This window comes from Clinocottus analis, unplaced genomic scaffold, assembly GCF_023055335.1.
Source record: "Clinocottus analis isolate CAN_PGR_092001 unplaced genomic scaffold, fCliAna1.0.p SCAF_12, whole genome shotgun sequence".
In the NCBI taxonomy this organism is placed as follows: domain Eukaryota; kingdom Metazoa; phylum Chordata; class Actinopteri; order Perciformes; family Cottidae; genus Clinocottus; species Clinocottus analis.
The window spans coordinates 20,918,696-20,942,109 of NW_027175843.1; the positions used below are offsets into that span (position 1 = coordinate 20,918,696).

The following is a 23,414-nucleotide window of genomic DNA, read 5'->3' on the forward strand; positions in this document are numbered from 1 at the left end:
TTTCCCGGTGACGTAACCACGTCGGTTGATGGAGGTGGGAGGCAAGAGCGGGTGTGTGTCTGTGTGTGTGTGTGTGTGTGTGTGTGTGTGTGTGTGTGTGTGTGTGTGTGTGTGTGTGTGTGTGTGTGTGTGGAAGGGGGGGGGGGGGGTGTTGATACGTGTTTTCTTTTCATGTTTAATGTTTATATTACTTAGATGGATTGTTATTGATCCAGCTGCCTTATAAAGACAAATCCGGGTCGAGTTTGTTTTAATTTCCTCAAGTGGTGCTTTTCTTCCCAGCAGCCATTTTGAACTTTCAGCATTCAGCATGGGGGACTGAGCTTTTTATTTATTGATCATGTTGGTTTTCAGACTATTATACTTATTGATTAGGATGAACAGGAGGCACATCATAATCGGTAAGTATTACTTAGATCTTGATTAGATCTTCCTTAGGTTCATGTGAGGGGTCCCAGAATAGTTGCAGGAGTTAGAAAAGAGAGGGAACCAAATGATGCTTCAAAAATAACTGATCTGAGACCAGTACACATGTAACCAGATATGTGGGGCCACAAATAGATATGGCTTTGTTTTAATTACCAAAATAAATAAAGTTTGGAACTACAACTATTAAATACAGATGATTCTGATTATTAATGAATATGTATAACTGTTGTTTGTTTTGTTGCTTTGTGAATTATATGTTGTACTCACAGGACATTTTCTTCACCTTTTAATGCCAAAAATGGGTCAAATGAACGTCACACTTCAACATTTAGGTGGTTTTCTGCATTCCACGCTATACAGATGAACACAAAAGGAAAACAAATGTGAACTAAATACTGTGTGAACGAGTAAAATAAATATTAAAATAAACACCGGTCGGGTCCTTGAAGTTAGCATAAACGCGCATATGTTATAAGAACCCTAAATAAAAGGCAGAGTGAGACCTCTCTCATGTATCATCCTCTCTGACGGCGTCCATTCGTATTTCTTAACATGTTTTTTTCTTCTTCGCCGCGCATGCGCACAAGCAGCAATCAGGCGGGTTGTATGGGTGGCAATTAAATGGCTCCATTAATCCGATTTAACCTGATCGATACGCGTCACGTGTCCCGTGTAAACTGACTCCGGGGCTGCTTGGCGAACGGTGAATGTGATGTTACTCATTTTATTGTGTCTTATTTAAACCAGCTGCAGTGAAGCAGACGCGGCTCGGGTCCAATCAGGAGGCGGGATCCGGGTTGAGCGAGTTCACGTCCTCAGTTCTGTCGGTGCAAACATCGGGTTTTCCTCCCGTTTCATCCGGGACATGAAGGAGAGAACACCAAGTAAATAAGTGAAGTGTTTGAGGAGCAACATGGCAGAAGCCAAAGACACAAATATATACCTGCAGGATCAGTACTGCCTGAAGACCAATTACAGCCCAGAGAAAGTGAATCTGTTGCAGCGACCAAGCTTCTGCGAAATATCGCGAGTCTTCCTCCTTCAGCCCTTCTGACGAACGAGAATTCAACATTTAATGTGCAGATAATGATCCAGATGTGAGGAAATGATCCGTATCTGCTCAGCCTTCCTCCTTATGAAACACTGAAACACACACGTGTGATGCGTTCACGGGCTTCTCCTAATCTCTTCTAATAATTTTGGATCGTGTGCGTCTTTATTGATCTTTATACATTTAATCTCTTTCTCTGATGCCTTTTTATACTCTATATTTGTATTCATTAGTAATTAATTTAAATGTATTAATATGTTTAATAATGTATTGATTAAAAGACATTTTACTCTCTAATTTATATATATAATATATAATTTTATGTATTTATTTGCAGTCTTTCCTACTTTATTTTTTTACTGCATCTGTTGCATATGATTTTCTCTCAGAGGATAAATAATAAATAAGTAACATAAAACATAAATAAAGTTTCTCTTAAAGGGCCAGTTCAGACATGTTGTGTCGCTCTTCGTAACGTTTGAAGACCTGAAGTTAAATCAAAGAAAGAGTGACGTAAATCAAAAGCAGCTGCTCGGCCCCTGGATCCTACATTTCCCACAATGCAACGTGGTTTTGTTCAGCTGGTAAAAACTTGTCTTTTGACTGGATTCTGTTAAAAAAAAATGCATATTTAGTTTCCATAAATTCAGTGCAAGTAAATCAATATTTCTCGATGATAAAACACTGAATGTTCCATCTATAAACACGATTAATCAGTTTCATATTTATTAATGTGTTACAGAAACATTTCTGTATCTGCTGCTCTAAACATTAATGAAATCATATTAACTGAATATTGAAATATGTATTTATGTAGATGAGTTGAGGCTCCTGTTCGTGGCTCATTAATAAAATAAAAAAATCTAAATCTGAACGTAATGTCAAGACTTTAAGACAGAAACTGTTAAATATTGTTTCTGAGTTCAAACTTTGTGTAATAAGAAATTTTACAAAAAGTAAAAAAGGCCAAGAAAAACTGAAAAATAACATTTCTGTTTTTCTGTAAAACTATATCTTTTTTGGGGGGAAAATATTATCACATAATCTCTATAAATTAAAGCTGTGAACTTTTAACAAAATCTTTAAAAGCAGATATTTTACATTTTAAATGTGTTTTGGTTTAATATCTGAATGAAAACAGATGACTCATGTACACGTCTTTGTTTATTTAAACAAACAAACAAACATCTCTCTCGAGCTTCAGAAGACCACAAAGGGTTAAAAACACCACAACGGTGGTGTCGAGTCCACTAAGAATCTCATTAATATTATTAATTACTACTTATTTTAACATTTTGAAGAGTTTTCCTTCCATTGATTCCCGCTCATTGTGAGGGCGGAGCCGCAAGTTCCAGTAAAGAGAAATAATGTTAATAATTGATCTGTGAAGTAATTATTATATAACTTTAAACGTAAAACATGTATAACATGAGCGGCAGATTTAATGTGGCGTGTCGCGTTGTTGACTTTCATCCAAACTTGGTAATAAATGGAAACCAACGGCACGAGAAGGAAAATAAACATGCAACATCGTCAAACACAAAAATGGAAAATCTGGATTCTCTACGTTTTATTTGACGTCATCCTGATAAAAAGCTTCACGTCTATGAATCACAAACTCTTAATTTTCAAATAGAAAAGACAAATCTTCTGGATCAAACTCTGATAATCACACATTTATTTAACTTCAAGCCGTCAGAGACATATTTTAGAGTTTTGTTTTCATCGACACGCGACGCTGAGAGGAAGAGATGGAACCAAAACGCTCTGAAACGTTGAAACAATAAAATAAAAGGTCAAAGCTCTTCAGTAAAACTATAAAAAATGATGCGGGAAGATGTTTTCCTCTCGTGAAGAAGCCATGAACTCAAAAACAAAAGAGAAACTAACAACAACAGACGCTCAGATGACGCGTTACAGCTGAATATTTGGATATATTTATATACAATATGTGAAAATGTACAAACCAGAACATAGAAAAATCACCAACTCTGTGCATCGGGGAGGCAAAAAAACATCATAAAAACCCTCAACGTGCTGAGTCATCATCATCATCATCAGGTGTTTGAGCATCTTCTTCGTTAGTGTCGTTTCTCAGCAATAGTATTTAGACCGGCGAGTATTTTAAACTGCTTTTGGGAGAAAATGTACACCGAAGAAGAAGATGAAGCTAAAAATAGAAAAAATCTTTCTGTTAATCTACACACACGAGCTCATTTACAGACAAGGTCCATCGTTTCCCCGCTGGAGGGGGGGAGGCGGGGGAGAAAGGCACGACTCAGGGGGAGGAAAGGGGCGTGGCCTCCAAATGAGGGGGCATGGCCTCCAAAAGAAGGAGAAGGGGGCGTGGCCTCCAGAACATCCTCAGGAACAGTTTGTGAGCTTCCATCAAGATGAAGATATGAAGGACGACGAGGCCGCAACAGGCTCATCCGTGTGTGTGTGTGTGTGTGTGTGTGTGTGTGGCCTCGTCACTGAAGCTGGACTCTGTACGCACAGATGAGGAGTTTCACCTGGAGAGAGAATCACATGAAGGAATCAACTGCTGAAGGATCCACAGAACATCCTGAATGAACTGAGAACACAAGGCATCACGGGGGACGCAGGAAGGGGCGGGGCTTCCCCTCTATTGAACCAATCACAGCGTCAGTTCACTACTTCAGGGAAAAACAACAAAACGCTGGGAAAAGCAGTAACAAAAATCTTTATTTAATCCGTTATTTTGTATCTAAACTACAATCCATAAAACTACCTTTAGTGTGTTTATGACAGCAGCTTGTGTTGTGTGACTAACATTGTGTGTGTGTGCGTGTGTGTCACCTTAGCGGCCGGCGCCTCTGCCAGTCGAATAAAGAGTCTGTTGATGCCGGGAATCGGACTGAAGGAGTAAATGAAGTGACTGTCCTGGGAGGTCAAGAGGGGAAAAAAGCAGAAAACATGTGGTAAACGATAATGTTCTCATGGTGCGTTCAGGCTCTCAGTGAACACGAGTACTGGCTGATGGTGAACAGTGACGTTCTTGTGATGCGTTCAGGTGTGATCTAGTAAAATGCAGTGTTGGTGGTCATCAACAGACCAGGAAGATGGGCAGCTGGAACTTGTCATTGAGCACCACGGCGTGGACGCTGCACGGCCCGCACAGACGAGCCGTGATCTCGTTCAGGAAGTTGGCGTGAAAGATGAAGAGGATGATGCCCGAGCCTGAGGGAGGAGGAAGAGGAGGATCAGGAGCGTCACATCAAGTCGTTTGTTGACTTTCCCATGACTGTTCCATGACTTTTCCAACTTTTTGTTTAAGGACCTTTCCAGGATTTCCATGACTTTTCAAACTTTTCCCAGGTACTTTCCCAGGTGTTCTATGACCGTATGAACCCTGATGTGTGTGTGTGTGTGTGTGTGTGTGTGTGTGTGTATGTATGTGTGTGTGTGTTCTCACCCTCCGGCTGCGGCTGCGACTTGAAGCCGAACTCCAGGGAGAAGTCCGGTCCCTCGCAGAGCCGGTGGCAGGCGAGCGGGAAGGCCGGCTCCAGCAGCACCAGGCGGGACTCGAAGTACGCTCGGATGGCGTCCTCCGCCACCCTGGACAGCCTGCGAGACAAGACAGAGGGGCGGAGCGCACGTGAGCGAGCGCGGCGGACGCAGCAGCGCTTGTCGCCTCGCGCCGTCAGACTCACGTGCTGGTGTGGTCCTTGATGAGGTCGCACACCGCCAGGTTGTTGCCGAGCTTGGCGAAGTACGTGGCGGCCGTCTTGTTCTTGGACACGATGTTGCAGTCGGCCCCGTACTCCAGCAGGAGGCGCACCACGTCCGCGTTCCCCCTCTTGCACGCCTGAAGGGAACATTTTCGTTTAAGGTCACGAGCTGCTGCAGGATTTCTGGAGTTTTTAGTGAGTGAAACGGCTGAAAAGGACCGGCTGTAAAAATGTAAATAGTTCTTATATATGTAAAAAGATATTGCAGTGAAACTCAAAGCAGCAGAGAAAAAAATGCGAATATAAAAAAAAAGCCTCCGAATCGTAGTAGGGGTCAGAGGTCGTGCCCCGTCTTCATGAGCTGGAACTGAAAACACGTCTGTGTTAAACTGAGCCTCGGCCCGCAGGCGTCTGCTGTAAATCGGTGGATCTCGCAGCGTTTACCCTCATCAGCGCCGTCTCCCCGCTCAGCGTCTGAGCGTTGACGTAGGAGCCCGCCTCCAGCAGGATGGCAGCGGTCGTCAAGAAATTCTGACGAAAAGAACGAAAAAAGGAAGGTAAGAACACACACACACACACACACACACACACACACACACACACACACACACACACACACACACACACACACACTGACTGCTTCAGAGGAACCGGGGTAAAAGGTCGCGTCACCTTTTCGGCGGCGTGCATCAGCGCCGTGGTGCCGTTCTTCTGCCGGCCGTTCACCTTCACGCCTTTCTTGATGAGCAGCCGGAGGATGTCGTCCTGCCCGCCCGCCGCCGCCAGCATGCTCAGAGACATGCCGCTAACGTCCTGCAGACACACACGCAGCCGGCGAGGTCACGACCAGCGGGGGGAAGGTTGTATAGAAGTTTATGCTTCATGTGTTGAAGCTGCATTCTCTCTCCTGACCACCAGGGGGCGACTCCTCTGGTTGTATAGAAGTCTATGCTTCATGTGTTAAAGCTGCATTCTCTCTCCTGACCACCAGGGGGCGACTCCTCTGGTTGTATAGAAGTCTATGCTTCATGTGTTAAAACTACATTCTCTCTCCTGACCACCAGGGGGCGACTCCTCTGGTTGTATAGAAGTCTATGCTTCATGTGTTAAAACTACATTCTCTCTCCTGACCACCAGGGGGCGACTCCTCTGGTTGTATAGAAGTCTATGCTTCATGTGTTAAAGCTGCATTCTCTCTCCTGACCACCAGGGGGCGACTCCTCTGGTTGTATAGAAGTCTATGCTTCATGTGTTAAAGCTGCATTCTCTCTCCTGACCACCAGGGGGTGACTCCTCTGGTTGTATAGAAGTCTATGAGAGCCTTTGTACAGCCTAAAAGAGAGTTTAAAAATCGACATGTCAACAGTCTCTTTTGGCACTTTTGAAAACAACAAGTCTAGAAAAATTGGATTAAAAAAAAGGGCAAAAACTTTACGAACCCTGTAAAAAAAATTAAATAAAAATACATGGTCTTTTTCATAGCAACAAAATCTTAAAGCCAAGAAGCATTTTATTGTACAAGCAGAAGTTATAAGAGCCTTACAATACTTTGAGATACTTGAGAAGCATCAACCAAAGGTGACATAATTACAACAGGATGAAGAGCAACACGCACTCGAGCGCTTATGCGAGAGCAATGAAAGTCTTCGACTGTACAGGGAGGAAGAAGGAATGTTGCTTTGAGAGTGTTGCATCTTGAACCATCAGGAACAGATGAATTAAAACACAGCGACAGGAAGAGGAAGCTGTGAGACATCGGCTGCATGTATGAGCCTCAAGGCTCTGGTAGAGGTTAGCACTGGTCACTCAAACAGACTCACTACAGCTGAGACAGACAAGTAAACCAGATTTAAAACAGAAGTACAACTTCCAACTCATAAGAAACAAAGACATGTAAAAGGAGCCGACTGAGATCCACACACACAATTTAATATTCAGTGTAAAAACAAAACACGGCTGATTAAAAGGGTTCGTTTGTGACAGAAAAACTAAAAGTTTCATTGAAATGAAATGTGCAAATGTTTTTTGTGTAGTAACTAAACAGCATTTTCAGATAATAGGTGAAGAAAAAGCATTTTTTGGGGGAGCTGCATGATGTTATCAGCACAAAAAAAGACTTTAAAATGAAGAAATATAATGTTGTGATGCAAACTATTGAGAGATATATATGTACACATATACATGGGTTTGTGTATATATATACACACACACACACACACACACACACGTACATATATATACACATACACACACATATATACATGTATATATATACATACATATACATATATATATATATATATACGTACATATATACACATATACACATATATACACACACACACACAAACAAACGAGTTTGAAAATATCGGGGAAATCTAAAATCGTGCGTTCCTATATTTTAGAATCATTATTCTAACGTCTGAAACCCTCCAGATTTCCAACACATTGTATGTTCCTTGATGTCTGAAACTGCACAGAGGGAGTTCGATGTGATGAACATGATCAGGAACAAGCAAATAAACACGACAAGGCAATCTGATCCCCTCCAAAACTGTACATCAAATGTCACAAACATCCAGATTATTAAAGCTTAAAACAAAAAAGTCATACAAATGAGACCAATGTAGTGCATGAACCTCAAATTAGAGTATATGAAAAGAACGATAAAGTACTCAAATGTTGCTGTAAAGTGATACAAAAATACAACCAGACCTGTAGGCAGCTTGTTACTAGACAACAGAAAATACACAAATGAAGATAACCCACATTTATCAACAAGATTCTCAAAATATAAAATATGTTTTTCCTATTGAAGTGAGCGGTACACACACACACACACACACACACACACACACACACACACACACACACACACACCTCTAATGTTGTATTGTCAGCCAGGAAGACATGCCGTTACTGCTGCAGGCGCTCAGGGGCCTTCTACAATAAAGGCTACTGGCTAAAGCAAGAATACAGTACGCTTGGTGCCGGGCATTGTGGGGGATCAAGTCCACGCACATCTATCGCGCTGGACGGACGGGATGCTAAGAATTAGCTGGTAGCTTTCCTTTTTTTTCCCCTCTTCAAAATTCGTAAAAACACGACAGGCGGAAAGACGGATGTCTGAAGAAGAGACGGGTAAAAAGCCGTCTGGAAAAATGTACGGTCACCGAGGCTACCTTTGCTCAGTGCATTGTGGGAAATGTCCTGGTCGCGGAGGGGGGCCATTTGCTTTCACTATTTTCACAAATACTCTCAATACATCTCAAATCCTGGCAACAAAAAAGAAAAAAAAAGAGCTTCACATTGACTAAATTAGAGCACCTTCTGGGGATAACTTGCGACAAACATTTTACATAATTTAGTGAGTCGCATACGTCTATGTGCAATGCAACCGTATAAAAACATTAATAATCATTTCTTTTTTTTTCTGAGCAAACACTACAGAACAAACGTCCTCAGTTCCGCACATTTGAGTGTTTATTCATGCAAACGGTACACCAGTAGCTTGGTCTGGTGGACTGCAGTCTGAACATTTCAGGAACCTTTTTTTAAAAAGTGTGACTAAAAGAACGGCAGGACAGATTGTAGTTTTTTAAGATCCATTTGGCTACCGAGACCCGAGGTTGGCCGATGGGGAGTTTCACAATAATTCACGTCTGTGGAAAATGTATAACCCCGTATAGTGAGAGATTACAGCCCCAGCATGCCTCTTAACACCTCTCTGATTGTTTTTTTTTTCTTTAAATATTCACAGAGACAGATAGACGGGACCGTCCCACTCCAGGTTCGGAGTATTAAGAGTCTCTGGCTCCTGTATCTCACTCGGTTGGGAGGCGACGACCAGCCCCCTTCTTTTCATCGACTGAATCGTGTTATGTACAAAATATTTGACCTCCCTCCACGTTCTGGTGTTCAGGGCGGGCTCGGCAGCTAAACACGCGTCGCAGTCTTTTTTGCCCGGCACTTTGACCAGTTTGCAGAAGTCTCCGAGCTGACGCCTCACGGCCTCCTGCTCCTCTTTGCTCCACAAACGCTTGTTCCTCTTCTGAGGCTTGACGGCCGGGCCCACCTGCTGCTTCCCCGCCGCGGACGTGCTTCCTTGCGCGACTGCCGTCCGGTCGGGCGCGCTGGGTCTGTGGATCGTTGGAACGACCTGCGCGGTCGTGGGCGACGGGCCCGTCGGGTAAACCGGCGCGCTCGAGTGGTTCAGCGGCGTGAACGAAGACACGATCGGCCGACCCCTGTCAAGCGACGAGTACGGAGGGACGATCGGGGCGCTCGTGCTCAACGTCGTAAAAGTAGGAACCATCGAGGTGCTCGGAGCGGTAAAGGTGGTAAAGTTAGGAATCAAGGGCGTGCCCATAGTGTCTTGCGGCGCATACACAGAAGACGCCGGCATGCCTGTGGCGTTCTGCGAGTAAGACGACAACGGCATGATCATGTTGTCCGACGTGTACGGAGGAGGCATTAGTGCGTTGGTAGTGTTGTGCGGAGTAAACGTAGGAACCACTTGCGTGTCGGTGGCATTCAGCGGCGTGAAAGTAGAAATCAACGGCTGACTCGTGTGGATCATGTCTATGCTCGTGGAACACAAGGTCGCATATGTTGGCGTCAACTCTTGGACGTAGTCGGTCGGAGCCATTGTCATGCAACAATTTGGACTTTCTCGCAGGTGATCTGGATTCACGGTTGTCAAACTGCAGACAACCGACGAGCTTTCCAAATCTTTGTCCATGGATTGGAGGTCGGCGTTTGGACTCTCGTTTACATTCCCTTCAGACTTGTGATGGTTGTTTCTCCTCCGCATCGTCTGCAGCGTGTTGTGGACGTAGTTTTTGACATCCGTCCAAGATCTTCCACCGAGATCGGGTTCGGCGGCTATGCAAGCGTTGCACTCCTTTTTGCCTGGGACCTTCATCCCTGTGAAAAATTCACTCAAGTAACGTTTCACAGCATCCTGCTCCCTCTCATTCCAAGGTCTTCTCTTTAAAGCAGGCTTCTGAGAGGTTCCTAAAATAAGATAAGAGCATAGAGAAACATGATTATGTAAGAGTAGTCTTTTAAAATGATAAAACTGAGAGTTCATTGCTGATCTTGGAAAAAGCAAGCTTTTGTTTTTTCATCAGCTTCTGTTTCCAAGAACAACAGAGTCAACCTGTTTTATGAACTCGTTTCCAAAACGGTACTGAAAGGGATCAGACACATTCTGAACATCTACTGATCCACGACAATTGAGAAAACGTAATATGTTGGTAGGTTGCAAAACAAGCAAGTGGGTGAACATATGTCGTGTCTGATATTGTGTTTTTTTGTACTATTTTGAGTGTAAAAGTGTGTTTTCACAAATTGCAGTACCCGGATGGTGTGCACATAACTAGGACCGGGTATAGGTACTCTATATATCTTTACAGTATTGACTGAAATAACCCAGTAGCAAGTTGTAGCCACACATGACCTACAATCGATCATTTATGTGCCCATAACTAGAATTTAAAAAAAATATTGGTTTGATTTTGCTCACAATTGATCATCGCAAGTATTCTTTGATTTAATGCAATTTGTGATTGGTCTACTCTTGCAGCAAGTACAACCAATAAAGCCAGGATTACCTGCCTCCACACGGAGAAGTCTGCACTAACGGCTAGCAGCTAACGGTGAAAACAACAGCGCCGAGAGAGCTAATGCTTGCAACCTTGTGGGGCAACTGGTGTGGGCGTAAGGCTTCCAAAACATGGTCCCACCACCTTGGGTTGGGGAAAGTCAACGGCACGAAGAGGCGACTGTTGGATCTGAAACAATGCCGTTCTCTATAGGAGGTTAGCAAAGATGCTGCAAGCGGTTAGCATCAGTTAAATCGGAACTCTAGAATATTTCTATAACAGCAGCAGAGGCTTTTCTGCAAGAGTTCACAATGTAGATGGTTCATCAAATCACCACCTGCAACGTATTTTTGGGGAAGTTTGCAAACACTTCACTATCCAGAAAAAGGTCAAAACGTCACGATCGTCACTTCCAGTAAGTGCACAACAACCACGTTCGATTTGAAATCCAGGCACTACGCAAGTACATAATGAACAAAGTATACGACATCGAAGTGAACGGGAGTATCCAAATTGATGTTGAAAGTCGACAACTTTTTTAGAATCAAAGAACACATTACATGTAACACAAAAGGTACTCACCATCTTGTGCAGCACTGGGTGGACTTGACGGCAGCGTTCGATCCATTTTGAGAAGCTCTTTGCTCACTTCCTCCAGCTGCAACACGTTCTTTGAGAGCACGTACCACTCCTGGCTGCTCCGTCCCAGCAGCTTGGCCACTTGATCCACTTCGACCTCACTGAGGCTCATGAGCTGCCAGCAGCTGGCAATTTGCTCTCTCAGTGACGAGGACAGAAGTGCATCTGGGTTTTTGACTCCGCACTCCATTGCGCACCTTCGGAAGCAATCTAACCCTCTGATGAAGGACGGACCTTCAGTCCGTGCGAACAGGTAGGGGTTAGCTTTCGACACGCCCGCTTGTTCTCGATTTTGAATGAGCAAGTCGATGGACGAAACCATCTGTTCTGTGAGCAGGACTAGCATGTTCCTCCCATACTGACCCTCAAGCTCCAACCTGGTGAAACTGCTCCCGAGGTCCAGCTCCAATTTGGTGCTTTTCCTTACTTGATCTGCGGAGGGCACAAACGTCCCCCTGCTCTTCTTGCTCATGTAAGTTTGCAAGAGCATTCTCCCGATATTTCCGACCCGTCCTCTGTTAAACAGACACACGTCTGCCAGAGTGGCCTCGCTGAGCTTTTTCCACGTCGACAAATTCGGACTCTCTTTCAACTCCTTCCTGGCTTCCTCTTCTTCCCCTGCGATGAACCTGTGGAGTTTTATCAAATCTTCCGTCACGGTCGATTTGTCTACTTCCACTTTCTTGACTTCTTGCTTTAGCGATAACGCGAGAGCCTTGCGAGAAAAACACTGGCTCCATTTCGTGTCGAGAAGTTGGATGAACTTTTTCACTTCGCTCTCGGTTTCACTGTCCTCAGTCATGCGACTTTCTCCGAAAGCTATTTCCGCGGCTCGCTTCAAAGAGTAGCCAATCTTTGTGACGAGGGAAACTGTTTTAAACTTACTGGAACTGGGGTCGAAGCCACTCGCTTTTTTGGCCCCTTCGACGGCTAACTCAAACTTGGACGGTAGACATAACTCATGCAAGTACTTCACGCTATTGTCGAGCTCGTTGACAGCGACCACGAATCGACCCAGTTCCCTCATCTTTTGTGCGATGTAAGCAAACTGAGACTTGTCGTGGTAATACTTGGCGGACAAGGCGTTGCCATATTTACAAATAAGTGGGTCATTTCTGATATGCCGCGAGATGTCGTCTTGATGCATGATGTGGATGATTTCGTCGCAGCCTCCAGTTAGGAACTCCGACATTGGAAGCAGCCGGGAGGCGGCGCTGTGGACTCTTTTTGATCTTTCGGAAGATTTCTGATCTCCTTTTCTGGCCTTGCACGACCTCTCGTGTCTCCACAAATCAGTTTTGCGATAAAAAGCAAAGCAGTGCTGGCAAGGCAGGAAGTCTCGAACGGATACGCTGGAATTCTTAACCTGTTTCTTGGTCACAATTTCCCCCTGGCCACTTTTGAGAACTTGGCAATTATGTTCATAATCTCCTTTATTCCGAATTTGGTCAAGCATAGTCTGTCTGACTTTGGTGCCTTTGGGGAAGTGTATCGCATGGGCAACGTCAATTTCCTCCGCGTGTTTCCTTTCTAAGTGCTTGGCAATTTGGGTAAAAGCCATTTTGCAATATAAACAGAAGTGCTTTTTACAGGTATCTTTTATCTCGTCGTACTCTCTGTCGGGTTTCATTTCAAACATTTTCTTGCAGGTCCTGGAGCTGGATCGTGTTGGTTGTTGCGTTGGTTGTTTCCTCTCCGCAGCTTTCCTGCGGCGCTGCAACTGTGTTTCAGGAATCTCCGAAATGCCCGACTCGGAATGAACCTGATCTGTACCATCCTCCTCCTCATCGCTCGAGTCACTTGATTCCTGGTGGCACTTGTTAGCCACGCCCTTTTGCCCATTGGCCCTCATCGGCATCCATCCTGCGTTTCCGGTGGGATTCGAACAACCAAAGTTTAAACTCATTATACTTGATAAACCACGACTTGTGTCGTCTGACATCTCGTCTTCCTGCGCTTGCTTCTGGGCTTCCATTCCTTGACCTTCTTGTTCGGCAGCTAAATCCCAAGCAGTCTTTTGGGATTCGGCTACGTCCTTTTGTAACTTTTCATGCTCCCTCACTGTCACTTGCTCAGTGTTTATACTTGCAGGGAAGCGTGGCATTTTTTCGCCATCTTTAGGGCCATCCAAATCTTGTGGGACATTTACTCTGTCAAGGTTAGAAGTCAACCTAAGAGCATCACTCGAACTTCTCTCTTCAATCAAGCTCCTCTCTCCTTCAAATGACCTCGTCTCACCAATAGTACAAGCCTGTAAAAGAACAAGCATATGTAAGACTCATTGCCAAATCAGATCCCATGAATCATTTGACTGAGTGTACTTAAAACAAAGATCCGTTAGGAAATAAATGTAGCGGAGGGGAAACAAAACAAAATTTTGGTTTGAATTTTGGGTGACTTTTTTGTTCTTTCTGTAGTGCAATTTAAGAATTTGTTTAATGCATCAGCACCTTGGCAATGCCCCACCAAGAACCAGGCTCATTCAAACACAGATCACTATTTGGCCCGACGTCGGCCTCAAAACGACCTCCTAGCACCTCTGAAGTCTCGGTACAAAAACCACATGTGACCCATTGGAGAACAGTTAATGGCTTTATTGGATCAAGCAGCGATTTGACATCGTAAATGTCTAACCAAGTATATGTAGTCATGGGGTGTTGGATGAAATGCTACATGGAGAGAACAGAGTACCTACATTCATGGCTTGCAATCAAAACAAATTTTTACTTTTGATTTCATGAAACAGAACGTTTTGGCTTAGCATAGCGGCGTTCTGTAAAACTCGGGACAAATGCAAAAACATGGGAACGCCAACGAGTGTTTTTCACATAAAAACATTAAGTAATATTTTGAAAAGGTTTGACGCTAAGATCAAATAAATAAATAAAAAGATCCTGACTACATGCTATTTACTGGTGCATTGATCATGATGGTGATACATGTTCTAAAAGCATACACAGTTAAGTACCTGCTTCAAAGGGTTCATCTTGTCCCATTGCTTCATGTGTTCAGTGTCTTCTTCAATTGGCGTGTTCTCTGCAAGGAAAAGAGGACACCAGTCTCTAATGTGCACACATCATTGTGAACAAATAACATAACATTCATGATATTGGGTCAAAGTTAGCAACAGACAATTACACATTAGCTACTAACAGCAAGACGATCTTTTACGTCAATGGATAAGTTTTAGCTTTTCTGCCCACGCTAGAACTACACGCATCAGGTCGAAAGTAAGCTACATGGCCCTTGAATTCAAAACATAACGCATATAATTTAACTTCAATACCCACAAATTAACACACAGGTTTTCCTGTTTCATAAAATAAAAAGTTGTAATGACAATATATACGACTAAGTTACAAATATTTACACGATCACATAACAGTTTGGGGTCACCCAGACACATTTTTAGTTTCTTCACAAGTTCCCTCGTGGAATATCCTTCATTTCATGGAATATCCTTCATGTCTAAGAACAAGAACAGACTGGAGAGTTTCAAATGAAAGTTTCTCTTTTCTGGACGTTTTGAGAGTTTAATGAACCCACAAATGTGATGCTCAAACTAGCTCAAAGGAAGGCGAGTTTTATAACTTCCCTCACCAGCAAAACTGTTTTCAGCTGTGTGACATCACTGCACAAGGGTGTTCAATGATTTTTAAGGGGCTTCAAGGGTTTTCTACTCCTCCATTAGTCTTCTAAGGTGATGATCAAACACAATGTACCATCAGAACACTGGAGCGACGCTGCTGGAAATGGGCCTCAATCACGATGTAGATATTTCATTTAGAACCAGACGTTTCCACCTAGAATCGTCTTTTACCACTTTAACAATGTAGAGAGGGTATTTATGATTCATTTCATGTTATCTCAATCTTTTCTTTAAAAAATAAGGACATTTCTAGGTGACCCCAAACTTTTGAATGGTAATGTTCGTACGGTGAACTGCTTCATACAACCACACTTTAAAACATTTGAACTATCCCTTTAAACGTACAACAAGTTTTGTTTCCATAAGAGACTCTTACCTGGATTTTGTTGCAGAAGCGAAGTTGCTTTGGAGTTGTGAAAAACATCTCGAGGCGTCGAATTATGAATAGACATGAAACGGTGAAGTCTGTGGATGTAGATCCTGAAGAGACACATTCTCTTTGGTGCAGTTTAAAAAACACTTTTTAGTTTTGTCTTTAGAAGCGTTGGATGAAAGTCATCGCTGCCGCACCGTGGAGCTTCAGTCAGGCTTGTTTACGGTTTAGTATTTTCCATTACTGCCGAAACTATTCAGAAAAACTCCAAAGAGGTTCCAGAAGTTTCACATTTGATCAAGTCAAACCACAAACAGATGAAACCCTAGAAGCACCTGCTCTGTGTCATAACGAACACCTCGTTAAAATGTGTTTGAAACCGCAAACGTATGTTTTGTGTGGAGACAGTTAAGTGTTCAGTTTAGAGCGCATGCGCAAGTTCAGGCTGCTTCTAAAGGAACGAACGTTACCGTTGTTATTGTTGGCTCGAAGTAAAGCTTTAAACATCGACCGCTGTCACTGGATTCATTGATTTAACACAGACGACCGCTGCTAAGACAAATAATAATAAATAATGACTCCATGATGTCGTACCGTGTTGTTTCAGCGTGCAATTTTAACGGAATAAGTTCATGAATTTGTAACTGAAAGGACCTTGATCCTTGATTAGCATTTTATCAAAAGGTATTTAACTTTATGTGTCACACGCAAACGCGCACACACACACACACACACACACACACACACACGGGGCAACCAAGGTGCAAGCTGTGTAACATTTAAAAACATTTGCTTTTGTCTTTGAATTGAAGACTTAAGAAGCCTTCTACCTAATATAATTATTAATCTAAACAAAAACAAAATGCACAAGCTAGTCGTGGTGACATTAGGATACGGGTGCATAGGTTTGTGTAAAATAATGAACTAAAACAAAACACTTGAAGGGGCTAAACGTACCTCTTGGTCCAGATTGTAGTCCTCTTTGGAGTTAAGCGCCCTCTTTACTACTTTATAGTCTCCACTTTTCACAGCCTCCCGCAGCGCAGCTGGAGGAGGGAAAGGTTGAAGTTTAAAAGAAAGATCACACTCAAAACCTATTTATAACTCAATGGATGATGGATTTTTGAACAACCTTAAGGTGCTTTAAGTGTCTTGGAAACGAGCCATCGCCGGAGAGAAATACTCACCGGGCGACACCGGCGGTCCCGACAGGATCTCGTCCTCCCCGTTCAGGTGTTTCTGGAAGTCGTCCAGAGTCATCCAGTCCAGGTTGAGGTCCATTCCCAGACTCAAGGTGGCTTGACCCTTTTCTGTACGGCACAAGGTTTAATGTTAACCACCACAGAGTAAATAAAGTTTATCCTCCAGCATCCAGGAGAACGTCATGGATGGTTCTCTAGTCTCTGATCATGTGACTTTGTAAACAAGCAACAGGAGGAGAGCTAGTGACGTTAGCTAGTAACGTTAGCAGCACCGCTAACAGAGAACCAACAGGAGAGCTAGTAACGTTAGCAGCAAGAAAACACTATAAATTACGATAAAGTAAAAGTATTACTTTTTTTTTCTTTTTCTGACTTCAGAGCATTTTAAGTGATTTTTGGGGCGATGTATAAAAACACATTCACATCCCGTGTTAAACCTCAGCAAGTGTTTAAAAACAAGAGGTCAAAATAAATGAAAATGTAAAACATACCACATTTGTCGGCGCCCCCCGGTGGGTCCTGGGTGTCCTGATCGTCGTCGATGACGAGTTTGGGCTCGCTGTCCTCCCTCCTCTTCCTCCTCTCCTCCGTGGAGGTCTTCCTCTCCCAGCCGGTGCGCTGCGCCTCCTCCGTTCTCTCCTTCCTCTCTCGGGGGTCGTCTCCGGGCGCCTTCGTCTTCGCCGCCGACTCCTCCCCCTCCCGCTCCTCGCTGTCCAGGCTGAAGCCGAAACTCTGGCCGGGTCTGGAGGCTGCGAGGAGGAGCATATTTACATTTATATGTACACATATATATAAATATATATAGTCACATGCAGAGGAAATCAAGCCCTGATCGGTTTATTCTGATTATTTTGTGAGAAAAAAAAGACAATTATTAAGAAAATAATCCACTTTTCTTTATTATTCTTGTTTGTAAACATTCTAAAATCTCAATGATCATCTTTGGCACACATCTCTTCTCCTCTCTGCCACGACGGGAGTCTCACGCTGTGTGTGTGTGTGTGTGTGTGTGTGTGTGTGTGTGTGTGTGTGTGTATGTGTGTGTGTGTGTCATACCGTCTGATTGCTTGTTCTTCTCCGTCCTCTCCGGCTCTGCTCTCTGAGCTGGAGACTCTTTGGATGTCTTGGAGATCTTCTCAATCTTTCCTAATCCCTAATGTTAAAATAATAATAATAATGTTAAATAAAACCTTTAACTTTCCAGATGAACCACAGAGCAGCAGGATCCAACTAACAGGACCAACATCAATGGTGACGAATAGGAAATGGACAGAAAATCCAATTAAACATGTTGAAATGGTAAAAATTGAGGAGTTTTGAGATTCAAAAACATCAACAACTTACTCCCCATATCTGTCTCAACAGTAGATTTAAGCTTATTTTCTTTTTGAAATATACAGAATACATGAATTCATTAAAGCACCTTGGTGGGTTTGCTGGCGACCTTCTCTGGGACGGCCTGGTGTGTCGCGGGCTGCCGGCGGGGCGCGCGGTCCTTGGCCTCGCAGTTCAACAGGAACTTCTCGAACAGGTTGGTGGAACCCGGCGTGTCCCTCAGACCCGGCGCCGCCGCCTCCTCTTTGCCCGCCGCCACTTCTTCGTCCTTCAGCTTGGTGCCGCCACCGCCGACAGAGGAGGAGGTGGACGACGTGGAGGAGGTGGAGGAAGATGGGACTTTGGGCGGAGCCGCCACCACCGATGCGCCCTCCTGTCCTTTGCCCTCCTGACCTCTGCCCTCCTGACCTCTGCCCTTGCCCTTCTTATGCAGCGTGGAGCTGTCGCTGGAGTCCGAGTGCAGGGCGGTGTCCTCCTTCACCTTGGACGTGAGGCTCTTGAGCTTCAGCAGGCTGCTCTCCTTCTGGGCGGCGTCGGGCTTCTTGGTCCTCTTGTCCTGCATGAGGTCCTTGATGCCCGGCAGCTTCACCTCCCACTTCCCCTTGCTCTGCTTGCTCTTGTCCTCGGAGGGGGAGGACTTTTCCGACGACTTCGCCGTCGTCTCGGTGGACGTCGAGTCGTCCATTTGGGAGTCGGACGGGCCGTCGCTCAGGGCGTCCTCTGGAGGCGCTGCAGCGTCCTCGTCTTCGGAGGTTTCCACCTTCCTTTCTTTCTTCCCTTTCCTCTTCCTTCCCTCCTCTCCCTTTTCTTTACGGTGCTTCGCTCCCTCCTTCCCCTTTTCCTTCTTGTGTTTTTTGGGGGGAGCCGGCTCATCGTCCTCCTCGTCCGAGTCGACTTGCCGCTTTTTCGACTCGCTCTTTTTCTCCTTGGCAGGAGAGGATGGAGTCTGGGCTTCCTCCTCCTCGTCTTCCTCCTCCTCCTCGTCCTCGTCGTCTTCTTCCTCGTCTGTCTCTGGTGCCGGTAGAGGCCTGACCTCCTCCTTCCGTTTCTCTTTCTTCTTCTTCTTCTCCTTCGGAGGCGGCTCCTCCTCTCCTTCTCCGTCCCGGCTCTTCTTCTTCTTCTCCTTTGGAGGCGGCTCCTCTTCTCCCTCCCGGCTCTTCTTCTTCTTCTTCTTCTTCTTGACGGGCTCCTCTGTCGGACGGTCTTTGTCCCCCTCGCTCTCCGAGTCGGCGTCGTCGCTCTTTGTAGGCGGCGGTTTCTGAACGGGGGCGAGCAAGGTCACATTTTAATATTACACAGCGGTTTGTTATTTTTAGAGCGACAGGAGCGTATGAGGCCGTCGCTGCTCCTCCACAAGCTGTCACAACGTTTATTCACCTGCTGTGTCACAGGGTTTAAACAACACCGTGACGTGAGTTCATGTCTTAGTCTCTAGTTTCTAGTCTTCTTCAATACAGCACGATGTTCATTTAGTACATTATGGTCTGTTGGAGTTGCAGGAAAGAACAGAAGAAGCTGCAAATTATTGAGTACAAAATATATGAGGACCTGCAGATACCTACACAAGTACTTTTTATCATGTACTAATACTACTACTTCTACTAATACTACTTCTTCTTCGGGGAATGAAACCATCTATACCTCACACAGTTGAGTATATATTTGTCCTGTGAGTTTTACAACCTGTTGCTGCTCCAGTGCTGTTACTTGTCACTGTGAACGCCCGGCCGTCCCTCAGACTCACCACGCTCTTCTTGGCCTCGGCCTCTTTCTTGGCCTTGAGCTCCGCCATGGCCTTCTTGAAGGCCAGCAGGACCTCGCAGCAGTCCTCCAGGTGGGCCTCTGGCTCCCACGTGTCATCGTCCGAGCAGTAGTTCTTCCAGCGGACTCGGTAGAGCACTTCGCCCTGCGGGGAACGGAGAGAGAGGACGCGTTAAGGACGTGCCACGCTCCAGAGAGAGGACGCGCCACGCTCCAGAGAGAGGACGCGCCACGCTCCAGAGAGAGGACGCGCCACGCTCCAGAGAGAGGACGCGCCACGCTCCAGAGAGAGGACGCGCCACGCTCCAGAGAGAGGACGCGCCACGCTCCAGAGAGAGGACAAGACAGTGCAGAGCGTTTATTTGGGCAGAAAAAGATGAATAAAAGCAGATTAAGAGCAGCAGTCAAAGCAATGCTGAAACAACAACAACATGGCATTCATTATAAAATGACCAGATCCATATTTTAGATTTCTTGACGCTTTCTTCTGTTTGGGCCTGGACATTATTTTCGCAGTGACACAGCTAGCTGAAGAGCTGCAAACAGATTCCAGGTAGCTTGTATGTACATCAAATGACCCAAAGTCAAGGTTATTAAGTGAAACAAGGTTTCATGGATGTGACGATGACGAGACGTCAGGGAAAGCCTTCATCTTCCCCTCCATCTCGTTTTAAAAACAGGACGACAACAGACACGCACAGCACCATCATTCTTAGACACGGCATCATGAGGATCTCATCTGTCTGGTTTTACATGATCTGTTTCTTACGTTAACGTTGAGGACGCGTTGACGTTCCTGCTCCGTTGCACTTCCTGCTTCCTGACCCCGTGGTATATAAATCACACCGGGCCGGCGATAACATGTCACACGCGTCACCACACAGCCGTATAAACACGTCTTTTCTATCTCTAATGGCCGGCGCCGCCTCCTCGCTGTGTTTGTTTTCAGGCTCCTCCATTTGTTTCCCTCACAGGTGGCTCAAACCCCGGCAGCCTCCAAAAGGGACTCCGGGCCGTCTAATGGCTCACTGGGGGGTCGCATTAGCCCCTCGACCACGTGAGCCTCGGCTTTCACCTCGCAGCGGGTCCCTGGAGCCGCAGCACAAAGCTGCAGCTCTTTTAATCCGCCACCGAGTTCATTGGACTCAAACCACCGGTTCTCAAACGCAGCCCGCTAAACAATCACAAACGTTCTGGAGTCACTTCCCTGCTCCGGTTCTCTTTAAACAATACGCTCATTATTTAGGTGCGTTTACATTCAGATTTTGGGTTTTGTTGAAGAATTTGTTTCTTAAAATGAAGCTGTGAGGATAAAGCTGCAGCTGGAGGTCTGTGTACTACCTCTGGGATGTGTTCACGGGGCTTGACACTGTTGTCTTGGATGTTCATTTTATATTTATCTTGTTTATTGTATGCATACAAGTACAAAGAACAAAGTGAAACAGCAGCTTTGAGCTACAAAATCAAACGACGCGTGTAAAATAAATGACTCAAACACAATGTGTTCGGTCTCCTGAGTTGATGACGGAAGTTGCTGACAAATTAACTTTTATATTAATTGTATTGCTGTTTTACCACAGTACATATGGTCAATATTTCATGTGTTTTTTAAATAAAATATGCTCTAGAAATAAGATGTCTAACCACTCGCCGCATCGAGGAGATCCGACCTAAAAACATCTGTTGAAGCGTTTGACTTTTGACATGAAGATCAATAAAGTTGAGTTGGGCAACACATTGCCTCTCTGCTTTGCTCGTTGCCGTCTCTTCACAGGACACAGTGTCTCTCCAGCATGAAGCCTTCCTCATCTCCTAAACTGTTTTTTTTTTCATCTATGGATAACTGAGCTCTGCTTTCATAAATACACACAGAGTTCATATTTAAGTGTGAAAATGTGCCACCGGCTTGTGACGGTTAACACAGTATGAGGCGTAAACATAGGAAGAAAAAACTTAAACAACGTGTACAAAAGAGGTAAATAACCGTGAGATCCCTTACAATCAACAACAGAGCTGGAACAGCTATAACCTATGATTATTAATATTATTAAAATCTGGAGGTTCTCCATAAGAAACCAATAATGTGTTATAAATAATTAAAGCAGGATTACTGTAAACGGCACACTTTGATGTAAATAAGTTGGAAAAAAAAGACGAATTTGTTTTTCTTTTTTTTGAGAAAGCATGAACATCAGCTACTAAAACATCTCCTAACAGTCAAAGGTTACTAGATACATTTATGTATATATATATATATATATATATATATATATATATATACACACACACACACACACACACACACACATTAGTTTAACACATAGTTGAACACATAAAACCCTGCAGGAAACATCTCCATCCAATAAGTTTATACTCATTTTGTTGTGATCCAGCTATAAATTGTTTGTATATATTATGCATGTTTCTTTTTTGTTACATTTTGTGTATTTGTTCTGTTATTGTGTAACATTTTATTATATAATGTGCATATTCCGTGTTAGTCCATCCTATGCTTTGCACATAGTGCATCGCTTCTCCTGCATGCATAATGCTGCTGTAGCACGCATCTACATAATGCATAAAGTACCTCTATACATCTAACGTTATCTTTGCACCGAAACATGACAATGGTGTCAAAGCAGAAGACGTGCGTCCTTGTCCCCCAGCAGGACGGACATCACGGGCACAACTTGTGCTTAAAAACAACAACAACCACAACAAAAACAACCACAACCACCAGCAAACGCTAAACGCGAACGAGAAGCGAAACAAAGCAGTTTAAACGCATCGAGAGTGCGGCTGTGACGCGATGTGGAACATGCGGTCATCGTGGCGGAGCGAGTCCGGGCTGGACGTCGTGAGAGTCGGGTTAGAAGCGACCCGACGCCAGCCATGTTTAGCGAAGCTAGCTAGCTCGTTACCTCTTCTACGCGCATGTCGATGATCCTCTCCACCTCGTACACGTCTTCCTCCTCGTCCTGCTCGCTGTCCGCCGGCTCCACCTTGTCAGCCTCCGCCATGGCTGCGGGAGAAGGAAAAAAACCTGCAAAAATCAAGCTGTTTTTCTTGTTTTTTGGGGGGGGTTCTTCGGGGGAGGATCCGGCGCTCGTGAAGGCCGCGTTCAGCTCGCGCACCTGGCGGTAACCGTTGGGCTCTGCGGGCTCAGCTACCGCCCGCTCTCACAGCGCCGCCTTCACGCGCCGCTCGCAAATATCGTACATTTCTAAATCACGTTCACAATTGCGATGTTCGGCGATTTCAAACGTTTTTTTTGTTGTGGCTGAAGCTCGTCAGTAGGGAAAAAAACAAAGTACTTTAAAAATAAGTAATGCTTATAATTTACAGGAGACAAAAATAGCATCTATATGTTTTTAAACGCACCTGTGTCGGTTTAAAGTTTCGCTTTAAGTCATATCTTCACCCCCTTGGACTATAGGAACAGAAGTTTATGAATCTATTTTCTATAAGTACTGATTCGACAACGCGTGGTTTGTACTACATTCGTGTAATGCCGTTATTTTAGACGTTGAAACCCATATGTCCGATTGTCATGAAAGGCAGCATGGACATGGAGCTGCCCTCTGGATTGTGAGCATTAAAAACATGGTGGACTGCACAAGACGGACCCTCAGAGCATGACATCAAGGGATGCGTCCAACACGGAACATTACTGCAGA

General features: G+C 44.6%; 1 protein-coding gene across 2 annotated transcripts; it reads right to left on the bottom strand.

Moving 5' to 3' along the window:
- Window positions 1-2,639: 2,639 nt before the first annotated feature.
- On the bottom strand, window positions 2,640-22,851 carry mphosph8 (M-phase phosphoprotein 8). Of its 2 annotated transcripts, XM_068572140.1 has the most exons (14): window positions 22,659-22,846; window positions 19,721-19,882; window positions 18,065-19,234; window positions 17,698-17,794; window positions 17,133-17,390; window positions 16,627-16,749; window positions 16,397-16,485; window positions 5,845-5,985; window positions 5,617-5,703; window positions 5,155-5,309; window positions 4,917-5,068; window positions 4,557-4,681; window positions 4,301-4,384; window positions 2,640-3,993 (listed from the first exon to the last, which is right to left on the bottom strand). In XM_068572140.1, exons 1-14 carry the CDS (start codon window positions 22,755-22,757, stop codon window positions 3,952-3,954), a joined length of 2,784 nt encoding a protein of 927 aa, XP_068428241.1. In that variant the 5' UTR covers window positions 22,758-22,846; the 3' UTR covers window positions 2,640-3,951. The 2 variants fall into 2 exon arrangements, with proteins under 2 accessions (XP_068428241.1, XP_068428240.1); XM_068572139.1 differs by lacking the exons at window positions 2,640-3,993; window positions 4,301-4,384; window positions 4,557-4,681; ... (2 more) ...; window positions 5,617-5,703; window positions 5,845-5,985 and adding exons at window positions 7,502-10,188; window positions 11,361-13,668 and having other exon boundaries at window positions 22,659-22,851.
- Between the last annotated feature and the right edge of the window lie 563 nt (window positions 22,852-23,414).

What these genes read in the sequence shown, in the direction of transcription:
- mphosph8 (XM_068572139.1), bottom strand. Translation starts at nt 22,757, where the DNA reads ATGGCGGAGGCTGACAAGGTGGAGCCGGCGGACAGCGAGCAGGACGAG. An exon ending in GGGGGGCGCCGACAAATGTG is followed by an intron (nt 16,750 to 17,132) that starts GTATGTTTTACA and finishes TGTGCCGTACAG; the next exon opens with AAAAGGGTCAAGCCACCTTG. An exon ending in ACCCAGTGCTGCACAAGATG is followed by an intron (nt 10,189 to 11,360) that starts GTGAGTACCTTT and finishes ATCTTATTTTAG; the next exon opens with GAACCTCTCAGAAGCCTGCT.